Consider the following 15616-nt stretch of genomic DNA (forward strand, 5'->3'; position numbering starts at 1 on the left):
TTACAATCTCTGCTGTTATTGCACAGTTTGCTTGTTATTGCAGTATTGTGGAAAAAGTATGAAGCAGTCATCATTCAGGGATGAACTCATGCGATGAGCACACAACAAATGATGCTAATCCAAGTGACTTTAATTTAACATAACATAAATGGATTTAAGTTATAATGTAGTAATTCTAAAAACAGGGGTTTTAAGAAATGGGTAAAAAAGAAAATAAAAAGAACATCTCAGCTGTCTGTGTTGGAGCAATTTTTATTGGGACTATGAAAAATTTCCATTCATGTGAACATCAGTTAATGGTGGCCAACACACTTCTGATATAAAAATAAGCAGGTATGTCACTGTATGATACATATTAGTTGCAATACAGTACAGTTTCACTGCTTCAAAAGCAGTTTCTTCCTATAGTCTCAAAAAATGCCTTTAATGGAATAAATAAAGTGCAGGTGAGTTGCCCCAAAGCAGCAGAAAGTCAATGCAATACTTGTTACTCATCATATAATAAATGCACAAAATGAGGCCTCGTTTGAACAATAATGAAGAAGAAGTAGTATAATACATCAAAACTGTCAATTCTGGATTATTTTTTACATAAATGGATGTACTCCAGCCTCAGTTGAAGGTGATATAACTATCTTCCCAGAGCAATGACTTAATTTTACACTACATTTCTCCCTACAGTAAATTTTTTGTTGTTGTACAATGAACTGTTTAAATTTACACTTCTGGTAGTCAGCATATGTTTTCAATACTTCAAAAAAGTTACTTGCCTCCCTTTGATAACATTTCTTTCAAGGTTTCGTAGTGGAATAAATATGGAATGTTCACTAGAAGAAATGAGTATTATAGCAACTTTTCCTTTTCATTCAGAAAAGAATGTGAGATTAGGAAGTAGGGAGGATTAAACACAATGAATTGTTGAACATACAATAGTTATGTTTGGAATAAGCATGACATTTCACTGATTAACAGCATCAAAAATCATCCCTCTTATTTGCACTCATTTCCCTGTAAATTAGAAAGGAAATTCAAATCATACATGACAGGAAAGCCATATTCCAAATGAAAGCAGACATCTTTCAGAAAAAGGCAAAAATTTTGATAGCAAAGTTTTCACGAATTGCTTTTCAGGCCTTTATCCAAAAGTCTTATTTTCAGACTGGGAACACAGGGAGAAAATCAGAAGGCTTTGTACAAACATACCATATAGAGTGTCCCACATACATACCACAAAAATATATGGCATCAATCTAATGAAAAGTTTAATAAATTTATAGTTCTGTACAAATTAACAGTTATATTCGTGGTTTCTTAGGCAGAGATCCAAATGCTGAAATTACAGTCCCTTTGGTACCAGTTGCTGAAGTAGTTAGTGCAGGCTGCTGAACAAGACCCGGCTTTAGAATGCCAGCTTGTGCACCAGCAGCTGTCGTATTGGATGCCAATAATGTACCCACTTGGTCCCATTTTGATTTCCGACGCATTTTATCCTCCTCCCCTGACCCTGCACCTCCAGCAGGACGTTTGGCTGTCCCAGAAACAAATTCAACACGAGTCTTCTCACGCCTCTCCTTTTCTCGACGCTCCATTTCTGCCTTCTGAACACGTGCCAGTTCCTCGTAAAATGATTCTTTTCCCCAGCGCAATGGATCGTACGCATGTGCGGGATAGTTTGTGCCGAGTTCATTGATACTGCAGAACTGAATCAGCTTCTCATAAATACTTGGGTTCCGAAAGTCCTGAGGAACAGAAAGATGACATTCAAATAAAAAACAGAAATATGTAAGAAAAGTTCAGTCATGGTGCAAACATGAAATGCGCAATGATGTGGAAAGTAAAAGAAAAAAAGTTTCATAAAAACTGGCCCATGTATTATAGCTTGAACAAAATAACTTTGAGGGGAGGGAGAGGGGGGGGGGGGGGGGGGGGAAGAGAGAGAGAGAGAGAGAGAGAGAGAGAGAGAGAGAGAGAGAGAGAGTGCTGCTGGCATACAGCCACACACACTTGATGAAACTCTGTTTTACCTGCAAAAAGTGTGAGCACATGGTGCCCAAGAAAGAACTACACTGTCTGGTGACTATCTTCTACCTATGTTGTTGCTGTTGTGGTTTTCAGTCCAGAGATGCAGCTGTCCATGCTCGTCCATCCCGTGCAAGCTGCTCCATCTCCGAGTAACTACTGCGCTGAACCTGCTTAGTGTATTCATCTCTTGGTCTACCTCAACAACTTTTACCCTCCACGCTTCCCTCCAATACTGAATTGGTGATCCCTTGATGCCTCAGAATGTGTCCTACCAACCGGCCCCTTCTTCTAGTCAAGTTGTGCTACAAATTCCTCTTCTTCCCAATCCCATTCAGTACGTCCTCATTAGTTATGTGATCTACCCATCTAATCTTTAGCATTCTTCTGTAGCACCACATTTCAAAAGTTTCTATTCTATTCTTGTCTAAACTATTTATTGGCCATGTTTCACTTCCATACATGGCTACAATCCTTTCAAATACTTTCAGAAACGACATCCTGACAAATCTATACTTGAGGTTAACAAATTTCTCTTCTTCAGAAATGCTTTCCTTGCCATAGCCAGTTTATCCTCTCTACTTCGACCATCATCAGTTATTTTGCTCCCCAAATAGCAAAACTCATCTACTACTCTAAGTGTCTAATTTCCTCAACATCACCTGATTTAATTCGACTACATACCATTATCCTCGTTTTCCTTTTGTTGATGTCGGTCTTATACCCTCCTTTCAGGGCACTGTCCACTCTGTTCAGCTGCTCTTCCAGAATTACAATGTTGTTGGCAAACCTCACAGTTTATATTTCTTCTCCACAGTTTTTAATTTGTACTTCAAATTTTTCTTTTATCATTTACTGCTTGCTCAATATACAGATTGAATAACATCTGGGATAGGCTACAACCCTGTCTCACTCCCTTCTCAACCACTGCTTCCCTTTCGTGCCCCTCGACTCGTATCACTGCCAACTGGTTTCTGTACAAATTGAAAACAGCCTTTCGCTCCCTGTATTTTACCCCTGCCACCTTCAGAATTTGAAAGAGAGTATTCCAGTCAACACTGTCAAATGTTTTCTCTAAGTCTAAAAATGCTGAAACCTAAGTTTGCCTTTCCTTAATCTATCTTCTAAGATAAGTCACTGGGTCAGTATTGCCTCGTGTGTTCCAAGATTTCTTCTGAATTCAAACTGATCTTCCCCAAGGTCAGCGTTTACCTGTTTTTCCATTCGTGTTAGTATTTTGCAGCTGTGACTTATTAAACTGATAGTTTGGTAATCTTCACACCTGTCCAACACTGCTCTCTTTGGGACTGGAATTACTAAATTCTTCTTGAAGTCTGAGGATATTTCATCTGTCTCATACATCTTCCTCACCAGATGGAAGAGTTTTTTCAGGGATGGCTCTCCCACGGCTATCAGTAGTTCTAATGGAAAGTTGTCTAGTGCTGGAGCCTTGTTTTGACTTAGGGCTTTCAGTGCTCTGTCAAACTCTTCACGCAGTACCATATCTCCCATTTCATCTTCATCTACGTCCTCTTCCATTTCCATAATATTGCCCTCAAGTATATCGCCCTTGCACAGACCCTCTATATACTCCTTTCACCTTTCTGCTTTTCCTTCTTTGCTTAGTACTACTCCAGCTAAGCTCCTGATATTCATACACATGATTCTCTTTTCTCCAATGGTCTCTTTAATTTTCCTGTAGGCAGTATCCACCTTACCCCTAGTGATTATGCCTCTACATCCTTACATTTGTCCCCTAGCCATACCTGCTTAGCCATTTTGCACTTCCTGTCAATCTCATTTTTGAGACGTTTGTACTCCTTTTCACCTGCTTCATTTACTGCAGTTTTGTATTTTCTCCTTCCAGCAATTAAATTCAATATTTCTTCCATTATGCAAGGATTTCTACTAGCTCTCATCTTTTTACCTATTTAATCCTAAGCTGCCTTCACTATTTCATCTCTCAACGCTACCCATTCTTCTTCTGCTGTATTTCTTTCTCCTGTTCTCGCTGAAACACTCTACAACCTCTGGTTTTTTCAGTTTATCCAGGACCCATCTCCTTAAATTCCTACCTTTTTGAAGTTTATTCAGTTTCAATCTACAGTTCATAACCAATGAAGTGTGGTCAGGTCCACATCTGCCCCTAGAAATGTCTTACAATTTAAAACCTGGTTCCTAAATGTTTGTCTTACCATTATATAATCTATCTGAAACCTTCCAGTGTCTCCAGGTCTCTATCATGTATAAAACCTTATCTCATGATTCTTAAACCAAATGTTAGCTATGATTAAATTATGCTCTGTGCAAAATTCTACCACGTGGCTTCCTGTTTCATTCCTTACCCCCAGTCCATATTCACTTATTACTTTTCCTTTTCCTACTACCAAATTTCAATCCCCCATGACTATTAAATCTTCATCTCCCTTAACTATCTGAATAATTTCTTTTATTGCATCATACATTTCTTCAATATCTTCATCATCTGCGGAGCTAGCTGGCATATAAACTTGTACTAGTGTGGTAGGCATAGGCTCCCTGTCTATTTTGGCTACAATTATGCATTTAGTATGCTGTTTGTAGTAGCTTAACCACACTCCCATTTTTGAATTCATCATCAAATCTATTCCTGCATTAACCTTATCTGATTTTTATGACACTGTATTCACCTGAGCAGAAGTCTTCCTCCTGCTGCCACCAAACTTCACTAATTCCCACTACGTCTAACTTTAACCTATCCACTTCCCTTCTTAAATTTTCTAAGCTATTTGTCCGATTAAGCGACCTGACATTCCACACTCCGATTCATTGAACGCCAGTTTTCTTTCTCCTGATAACGACGGCCTCCCGCGTAGTGCCCACCTGGAGATCCGAAAGGGGGACTATTTGACTTCCAGAAAATGTTACATAAGAGGACGCCATCATCATTTAACCATACAGTAAAGCTGCATGCCCTCGGGAAAAATTACAGCTGTCATTTCCCCTTGCTTTCAGCTATTTGCAGTACCTGCAGAGCAAGGCCATTTTGATTAACATTACAAGGTCAGATCAGTCAATCATCCAGACTGTTGCCCCTGGAACTACTAAAAAAGCCGCTGCCCCTCTTCAGGAACCACACATTTGTCTGGCCTCTCAACAGATACTCATCTGTTGTCCTCCACCACTACCACTATACTCACTAAAACACCAATCACAAAGTTATTTTAATCAGACTATAGGTTGATGCAAAATTTTGCCCAGCATTACTTCCAATTTCAAATGTATTTACTCGGCATGGTAAAAAGGAAAGAACTGAAGATATTCTTCTAGAGTGTCTGAAACTGCCTGTCAACATTTAGCACTTGCATGATTCAACAGCTGAGTAAATCTGGAAAAGGGAGTTTAAAGAGCCAAGGAAATATTAAGATCATTTTCATTACTGAGAGACCTATCATAGAGAACAACAAGGACGACAGGTAACAACGTACAGGAAATGCTGGAGATACGCAATAACTTTCCAACACAGTTCATACAAGCTTTTATCATTTCATGGAGTATTAAGATTTCTCCTGAGCCACTATTATTTAATGCAGTCTCCCTTTTAATGAACTGTGACCACGGCAATGATAGGTTATATCTGTATTCCAATTAGTAGCACATAGCAGTTTTTGTGGAGATATTCCTTTTTTTATGTTCAGTCATTTCTGTAGACTGTTGTCAGTGACAGAATGGGACTGTTTTTGTCTTTGTGGACTATCTGTTACTGGATACATCAATTTTGGGTGCATAGTAACCACAGCAGGCCACTTCAGTTGCAACACAGGGATGCAAATGCTGCACAATATCTGACTGTTGACACTTCAATATATTTGTTGATACCGATGTATACTGATGAAGACCACTGTGGATTAAAGTATTTATATAGATGTAATCAAAGTGAGTGCTTGTCCTGTATCTGCAGAGTATCTGCAGAATGACTCACATTACAGAAGATCTCTCTGAAAGTGTAACACCACTTTCTTGCTGCATCTTTCCATGTGGCATTCCCCAAATTACAAGCACAGGCATTTCAAGCTGTCTTTGCTCTTCCGCATCAGTCGAACAACTGAATGTCAAAACTTTCTGCTTCTCCATTTTCTTTAGCTCATTAACAACTTTATACCTTTCTTCACACCTGTAAAATGTAATGTGCATGCATTAGCATATCACTAGCACTCCATATAACAGATGACAAACGATAAAAAACCTCTGTAGCAACTATTGTAATTATGCATCAGTTTGATGCCGCCACAAACCAGTTACTCTTTGTGTCCAAAAGAAGCCAAAATTATGGTTATTTTCTTGTAATTTATTACACTAAAACAAGGCCTCATATTACTGCCTGTGCATCAGCAATACAGTACCTTCACCATATCATATTACTGGTGTTACTACCAAGTACGATTCAGTGTGAAAGGGATGTTGTATCAGATTCATAGCAGTTTCTGTATGTTATCTACTAAAGCTCTGTTCATACATGTATAAGAACTTCGTGTTCACTGTAAATTGTAATTCAGTGTGGAAGATTTCATTTACTCTGTTAAATTCTGCTACAAACTGTGCCCAAATGCCTGCAGTGTGCACTGGTTCATATTTACATATAAGAAAAAGAGGTAATGGAAAACTTAAATGGAAGAACATTGAAAAAGAATCACCAAGTTACTCAAAATCTAGAGCTATGGAGGACCAGTAATGGTGAAGAAGATTAACTGTTTTTGTATCCCACGCTGCATTTTTCGCGCAGCTCTGGATTGTGTGTCAGTTGAGGATGAACTTCAAGCCTGCTTTAAAGGGGAGGACAAAATCAATGTAGTAAATTAAATAAAACTTAAACAATGAATCTCAATAGTGCGAAGAAAATTTGTATTTTTCTCCAGGCAGCCTAACATAAAACACTGTCTGTATGTATACAGGCTTCATCATACGTCTACATCAATAACCTGTATACCATCAAGAAGTGCATAGCAGAGATTATGTCCCATTTATATAAAAAAGTTCTGTTTACCTATGCAACACTGGCAGAATGACTGCCAAAATGCTATGCTTCCACATGTGCTGTAATTATACAGTCCTTGTGTTTGTGGTCCACACGGAAACTATACATAGGGGTTGTAGTACACCCTAGACTCTGCTTAAAACTGGTTCCTGAAACTTTCACCTTCAAGTTTCTACTAGTAGAGGTTTTTCAGCATTTCCCTGACATTAATCTATGGGTCAAAAAACTTACAGTCATTCCTGCACCCTTTCTTTGTACACATTCTATATCTCCTGTTAGTCTTTGTACAAATATTTTATGAGTAATCTCCTTTGCAGAATTATTGTCTTTTCCTAGTATTCTATGAATAAACCAAAATCTTCAACCTGGTTTACCTAAGACTAAGCCATTTTATATCCCACCAAATTATTATAACCAGGTATGTAAAAAGACTTGAATTATTCATATTGTGACTTACTGATGTTGCTGTCACAGGATACTGTTTTTCCTTTCCTTTCGTGACGAGCACTATTACGCATTTATGAAAATTTACAGCAAGCTATCAAACTTTACACCAACATGGAATCTTACCAAGATTGGGTAAATATTTACATAGGGTTTTCATACAATATTTTATTATAGCTAAAAGCATAATTTGCAAACAGTCTGATGTTACTATTAGAGTCTCCACATATGGAGCTACTCAAAAGGAAGGAACTGGTCAGAAATCAAACCTACTGACTGGATGGCACTGCAGTTCTGCAAATGGTCCTACAATGGAGGAATGGAAACAGCAATAAACACTGTAAGTTTGGAGGACAGAGGGTAGTGCATACTATTATGTGTAAGCATATTTCTGTCACACTTAGTACATCAAGTGCAGATTCAACTCAGAAGTTAATGTAGTATTGTTTTAAGACAGATGAATGAAATAATTAAGATTTTGGGTTCATTGATATATAAAGCACAAATTTCAGGTTATTTGTAATAGAAAATAAGAAGCTGACTGGGAGATTCAAAACTGATAGTTCTTTATGGAATAACTCCATAGCTTTACAGTGATTTGGGCAGTTGATTTTTTGTTGTAACAACATGATACACACATATGAGAAAGGTACACAGCATATTTATAAAGATGACACACACATGAGCCATAGATATTCTACATGTATCTAACAGGTTGCATATGGGGCTAGAAGCAGTGGATAACTTAAATGACATTTCAACTCTAACATCCTTACAATAAAATAAGCTAAAATTATGCATCTACACACAAAAACCGCACCACCTTAGGATTTAGCAGCCTTCATGATCATATATACTGCTCCTACTTTTTTTAATCACAATGAGAAAACAGTATGAAAATAACCTAAAAATTAATAGTTGAAGTAGCATGCAGCTGTTCAAAGAGCTCATAGCAACTGTGGAAAAAAAATCATCAAATTAAACTGTGTTACAGGCACCTCATACAGGTACAGTTAAATTACTGCCAACATGGAGTATGAAAACACCTCATATTAGTAGAAACATTTTAATTATAACTTTCACCAGCAAATATTGGATCTCAATGTGTTAAACCATTTGATAAATGTACTAACCTATCAACTTAAAGGGAGCAAGCAAACAGCTTATGAAGCACAAAACAAATGAGTAATTTATGTATTATCTACATATGGAAATGACCAGAGAGAGAGAGAGAGAGAGAGAGAGAGAGAGAGAGAGAGAGAGAGAGAGGAGCTGCTCCATTTTTCACTTAACAGAAAAATAATGAACTTAAGAAAATTCTATTATGTCTGTAAAATGATTGAGGAAAGTCCAATTGTAAACACAAAATTCACAGTAATTCTGTATATAATTCTTTTTGTTTTTTAAACTGTTTTATTCCTGTTCAATAAAGTTCTTCAAATTATTGGTTCAAATGGCTCTGAGCACTATGGGACTTAACATCTATGGTCATCAGTCCCCTAGAACTTAGAACTACTTAAACCTAACTAACCTAAGGACATCACACAACACCCAGTCATCACGAGGCAGAGAAAATCCCTGACCCGCCGGGAATCGAACCCGAGACTTCAAATTATTCTACTTTTCTAATCATAAAACTTACACAAAACTGAGATAATAACTAAAGGTCATAATTAAATGTTACAAACCTTCCGCTGTTGTATCACGTGATTCATGTCCAAACCAGAAGACATCATCTTTTCATGCAGTCTACTAATTTTTTCTTGCAATTCATTTGAACAACGACCCTTTGGTTCAGAAAACAATATAACATCATTCACATCTGCTGGGTTTGCAGCAGGAGTCTCGCCTCCATCTTCAGGCTCCTCACTGCCCACTGACACGCGCTGACCGCCTTCCTCGTCGTCGTCTGATACCACAGTTTCATCGTGGTACGACACAAGGCGGGCAACTTTGCTGCTCACAATAGAAACTTGGGTTGTTGTTGTTGTAATAGCTGCTGTGGCTGGAGGAGTGGCTGTGTTGGATACAACAGAGTTCACACTACTAGCACCTGGGGAATTTTCTTCCTCGCCTGCTTCATCTTCTGCCTCTGAATCAGTGTAAGTGGCTGTCAACGAGGCGAGGGCAAGACTTGGGCCAGACATATTGTTTCCTGCAAGCATTAAAACTGTGACTGTTAAATATGATACAAGTAACAGTTATTTTATTTTCAAACAACCACTCTCTTAAATATTGTACACAATTACATTTCTGAAGTGTGAATTACTATTTACAATTATACAAAAATTGTGTAAGATTTAGTTCCAGCTCATAAATTAGATGAAAGTACTTTTGATTTAACAAGCAAGAATGGGTATTTCAAAGCCATATAAGAAGAGTGCAACTTCCTTTACTTGTTACAAAATAAGTGATTTGGCAGTAGAAAGGTTGTCAGAAACTTTAACAAGGTGTAATGGCCTTTAGGATAAACTATTGTATTGGCAAACACGGATATTAACTTTATATGAAGTTCTGTGACTAAAACTGAAATATCCATATTCTTACTTCTTTCAATTTGACAGACACCATATGAGGCGGCATTTTGTGGGTAAACAAGCCAACTGTTTATGTTTTAATGAAGAGGTTCTGACTACTTTAGTAGTGACCTATTAAAAAGCAACTAACATACTAACACGAGGAAGGGAGAAAGAGGATATAGGGAGAGGGGTGGGGTGGGGTGGGGTAGGGGTGGAGGTGGGGGTGGCGGAGGAAGGGAAAGGGAGAAGAAGACGGAGGGAGACTGGTAAAGATGTGGCACACTCACAAAGACTTTCCTTGTTTCACTATAGAGAGGGGAAAAATTGAAATAAGCAAATATTCTTACAACCCAGCACTGTAGGGAGAAATAGATAAAAATTTAATGGAAAATGCTCTTCTATGCACAGAGTGACACACGGGAGACGGACAGTTTTGAACTGCGTAGTACTGAGGGCGTGGTGGTGGGAGGTGGTCATGTTGGGGATAGTTCTGATCCACACAAGACGCCATTTCATTTAATCAGTCACTATGGAGCAGTGGTACTTGCAACGTCGAGTGTTTGTCTATGACAGTTTTGTGAAAAGTGGTGAGACTATTATTGCTACGCAGCGATTGTTTCGTGCACAGTTTAGTGTCGGTCGACAAGGAGCTGTTCCAAGCCGTAACACAATCCTCAGATGGGTGGAAAACTTCAGATCAACTGGAAACATACTGGATAAGAAGCATCCTGGCCCAAGACACAGAGTAACAACACCATAAAATGTTGAAAGGATAAGGCAAGCGGCAGTCAGAAGCCCAGGACGGTCAGCTAGACGTCATGCTAGTGAGTTACGAATCAATCATGAATCGGTTAGACGAATTTTGCATAAAGAATTAAAATTCCATCCCTACAAAATGTTCATTGTCCAACAACTTAAGGAAACTGATTTTGCTGTACGAGAAGACTTCGCTTACAGAATGAAAGTGATTTTGGGATCGAATGAAAATGAAATTTTATTGATGAGCGATGAAGCTCATTTTCATTTAAACAGGACCGTGAATAAGCAAAACCTATGTTACTGGGCTCCAGAGCATCCACACCTTATCCACCAGCGTCCTCTACACTCAGAAAAAGTAGCAGTCTGGTGTGCTCTTGGCTCTGTTGGCATTATTGACCTTATTTTTTTGAAGAGAACGGGGCCACAGTTACTGTTAATTTGGTTCGTTACGTTCGTATGCTTGAAACATTCTTGAAACCAGAACTAAGAACACGACGAATCCCTTTAAAACATGTTTGATTCCAGCAGGATGGGGCAACAACGCACACCGCAAACACTTCAATGACAGTTCTTAGATGCGTGTTTCCTGGTCGGATTATCTCACATTTTGGCAATGTTCCTTGGCCTCCCAGGTCTCCCGACTTGTCAGTATGTGACTTTTTTTCTGTGGGGGTACCTTAAGAACTGCATTTACAACCACGAATCACAAAATTTGGATGAGTTGAAGAATGCAATCATTCAAGAAATTGCTGCCATCCCTGCAGAGATTTTAGTCCCTGTGATGGAGGATTTTGAGAAGAGACTTGAGTCCTGCATTCAAAATGATGGACATCCCCTTGACGGCATCATTTTTCACAAATATCTTTGTTAACTAAAATGGCAAATAATGAGCTTTGATTTTGAGTAAATAAACATGCATTAATTTTAAAGTTGGCTGAGTATTATTTCATTAAAAACCATCCGTCTCCTGTGTGTCACCCTGTACAAGATCATGTGGCAAAGAGAGTCAAAATGCTGTATGTGTGTTACCCACAGTTTGAGGGTGGAAATAACGATCTGAACAAAACTGCCTGCCTCATCAAATATTGGTTTATTGTGTTATTGTATTCAAATGCTACAGAAAACAAAACTATATTGTCCAATAAAGAAAAGAAATTGTAGTAATTGTCAACTGTACTGGGACCTTGTAATGAAGCCATATATAAATTTAACCTCTGAAAATCAGAAGTGTTTTGAGAAACTAACTGCTTGCAATGGTTTGGTACCAAATAGGCAGGCAAGATGGGGGAAAATGTGATTAAATGAATTCTCTGTCCTATCAAAGGCAAAGTGTAAGAAACATGTAGAGGAAAAGTGAAACTGCAGTAGTCCATGGTTTTGACTTACGCACTATTAAATCATAATTAGTGTGAAGAGAAATTAAAGAAGTACCTGCTACAGGTTAAAGAACAGTCATTTGCTTGGGTCAACTCAAATGTGCAGTACCGGTCACTTGCTTTGACGTGTGATATAACTATGTTGTGGTATGTGACATCATTGTTGACAGCAGATTTCAAGTGGAATGTATCTGAAGATGTGCTCTGTAGTTATTGTGGCAGTCTCTACTGTTGAATGTTGATGTTTTGAATTTGCTTCTGAGTATTGTTGGTGTGTGACTGGAGTGATGTAGTGTTCTTTGTCAGGTGTTGTATATTACATGTATGCCTCGTATTGGAATTGTGTTTGGAGTTTTGTTAGTGAGTTATCGTAATTTCATTAGTTACTGACTACAGATTTGTTTTTGGCTCTAGAATTGTTAGTTGAGCATGTTGTTAATGACTGGAGATTTAATGTTTACTTTGTACTTGTTTTGATGAGGAAATTCCCTTGCATGTCATTGCATGCATAATGAATGATGATGTGGCAAGAAAGATAAAGGTCTTCCAGTTGTACAGTCTGATGGCTCATTTGTGCAGTCTGATGGCTGAGTACGTAGGTGCCATGTTTGTGAGGAATTCATAAAGTTAACCGAAGTTGTTGCATTTTGGATCAGGGATGAATATATATGCCTTTGTTTCTGTGACAAAATTTGGCAATCTATTCGGATAGATTCCTGGTTTGAGAAGTCTAGGCTGGCCATCCATTTGTTATATTGTTTTGTTCAGATATATAGGTTATTGTTTTTTGTTTCAGTGTGTGTGTGTGTGTGTGTGTGTGTATGTGTGTGTCCATTGTGAAGTGCATGATGGACGATATTTCCCCTGTACTAGGAAGTTTCTTCGCATTCCATTCCCTTGTGGAGAATGATAATTTAAAAGCCCCTGTGTGCAGTAATATGTGTAATCTTGTCTTCACTTACCCCTATAGAAGTGATACATGGGTGACAGTAGTATTTCGACGAATTACTCACTCACAAGGAGACCACACTAAACCCGCCAGGTTAGCCGAGAGCACTAATGCGCTGCTTCTTGGACTCAGGTAGGCGCGCCGGCCCCGGAAGGGCATCTGGCCACCCGTTCAAATTAACCATGCCAAATCTCATAGTAACCCTGCCGACCCTGTGAAAACTGTGGGACAAAGGCAGAAGCTGAAGAAGAAGACTACCTACACCAAATCTTCATCACCGTTCAAATTTAGGGTACATGCAGAACTCGGCCACCAGTAATTAAAGTGACAAAAGTGGGAGCTCCAGATGGTCAACTGTCCCTTAAGGGGGGGGGGGGGGGGGAATCTGATGTGGATCGGGTGATGCATAGCCATTTATATCACAGTTTCCAGACGACGGTTGGTTCAGTGGAAAGAGCACGGAACGGAATCCGAGGGTGAGAGGCCCGAATCCCTATTTGGAAACTTTGTTTCATTTTCCATTTTACCATTACTCACACAGCAGGTGAATCGAAATATTGGTCAACATACTGAATGTATTAACTTTCTGATAAAAGGCATGAAATGGAAAGGAACAGGAAAATTTGGGATTGCACATAAATATCTAACAAAGAATTGTACTTACAGCGTCCATGAGGGCACAGAAAATAATTTTGCAAAACGGAATTGTAATTAAAGAGTCCAATCAAATAGGTATGTCAAGAATTCTCATTTGTTGATGTCAATCGAAATACTCTTTTTTATATCCTGTATAATACACTTGTATGTTCTCTTTCCAAATTCCCAGTACCAATCAACTTGTAACTGAACACGAACCATCAATAGGCAAATGTATTCCTTGTGAAATGACAGGATATGAACAAAGTGGCCCACTCACGTATAGCACAATATACTTCAACCCTTTCCAGAAAATTATTAGCTACATTCTACATATGCCAAGGCCTCAAAATACCGGAATGTCATCATTCATCAAAATCTGGGAAATCTACGACAGCTTTATACAAAAAGTTTTTGACTGATGTGATGAAGCCCTACAGTCCTGTATGCAGGAAGACATGTTTTTTCTATTAACCGACTCATAGGGAGGACAACCAATCCCACAATTATATGATTTTTCAAAATGAAGGATTGCTGTCGTATAGCACCCCAAATGCACTACAGTACTGCAATTCTATGATGTATATTTTTTTATCATCCAGTAAAGAATTTGATCAAAAAGCTTAAAAAATAACTCTTTAACTCATCAAGAGAGAAAAGGGAGTCACATCCAGAGAAGACTGTATCAAAATACATTCCATCATACGTAACCAGCTATACTTGCCAATATTATGTGAAATGATGCGCGTTATGCGTGGTTGGTGCCAACCACGTAATTGTAAAACTGTGGCTTTTATAATGCATGAAAGATGCCACGAGAATAACTGCTTTTTGTTTTACAATGAATATTGCCCCAGCACATGTGTATCATCAACTGTAAAATAATAAAAACATCTAATTTTATATAAGAAGTTGTTTTCGTGTATACCTCACAATCCCTTCTTAGAAATTCATTTGCAATCCCATATTTTCCTTTGTCTTTCCTCTCCATCCCTTTTACAAAAATATCAATACATACGATATATTAAACATTATTTTGGTCCATCTGCAGTGCAAATAACATAAAAATAAAAAATAAAACGTTTCCAAATAGGGATCAATCCCAAACCCTCAGATTACTGGTCTGTACTGTTCCTGCTGAGCCAAGCACTGCCTGGTAACTATGCTAACATAAGTGGCTTATGTCTTGCCCAATTCACGCCAAAAATGCCATTTTTTTCTGAACTCATAGCCATCTGGAGTGCTCACTTCTGTCACTTTGATTTGTGGTCAAGCCCTGCATACATAATAAATCTGAATGTTAGCACTGATGACAAATAGGCATGGTTCATTTGTCAATAATGATTCTTGAAACTTTGTAAGTAGGCTCTCACAGAGTATTTGGTACGTATCATCAAGTATATGCCATTTCAGGTTTTTCAGCATTTCTGTGACGCTCTTCTGTGGAACAGCCATGATGCCCAGCTTTGTGTATATTCAATATCCTGTAATACTTCATCACCAGATGTTCAGGACAAGAGGGGTCCAATTAAGCCACAACCTGAAAGCCAGACAGGTATGGTTTAACTGAAGTGTTTGACGTGTTTTTTAATGGAAACACTTCACCAAGGCACTGACATTTCCTTTGATTAATAGTCCTCTTGAAAACTCATGGATGCAGGCAAACACTTGAAGCAATCTGCTGGGGAGCCACCTGCCCATGCTGTGAAGCGCCGCAATTACGAACACCTGAGAGTGAAAAATTTTTTCACTTTGTACAAAGATTGGGAGTGGTTATGCAGTGTCAATCATTCACTGGGCAAGATGGCAAACTGAACTCACCAATGACATAAATGATATGATTCATCACCAAGGAGAGCATAGAAGAAGAAGAAGAAGAAGAAGAAGAAAACGGACAAAA

General features: G+C 38.5%; 1 protein-coding gene across 2 annotated transcripts in view; it reads right to left on the bottom strand.

Moving 5' to 3' along the window:
• Positions 1-1236: 1236 nt before the first annotated feature.
• The window catches only part of LOC124616075 (SAP30-binding protein), a 39266-nt gene continuing 24886 nt past the window's right edge, over positions 1237-15616 (bottom strand). For both annotated transcript variants that reach the window (XM_047144321.1, XM_047144320.1), the window contains exons 2-3: positions 9166-9632; positions 1237-1739 (exon numbers count right to left, since the gene is read on the bottom strand). In XM_047144321.1, the coding sequence (XP_047000277.1) occupies positions 1296-1739; positions 9166-9624 (903 nt within the window). In that variant the 5' untranslated portion in view covers positions 9625-9632 and the 3' untranslated portion in view covers positions 1237-1295. The remainder of the gene's footprint in view (positions 1740-9165; positions 9633-15616) is intronic.

Source organism: Schistocerca americana, chromosome 5 (genome assembly GCF_021461395.2).
Source record: "Schistocerca americana isolate TAMUIC-IGC-003095 chromosome 5, iqSchAmer2.1, whole genome shotgun sequence".
In the NCBI taxonomy this organism is placed as follows: Eukaryota; Metazoa; Arthropoda; class Insecta; order Orthoptera; family Acrididae; genus Schistocerca; species Schistocerca americana.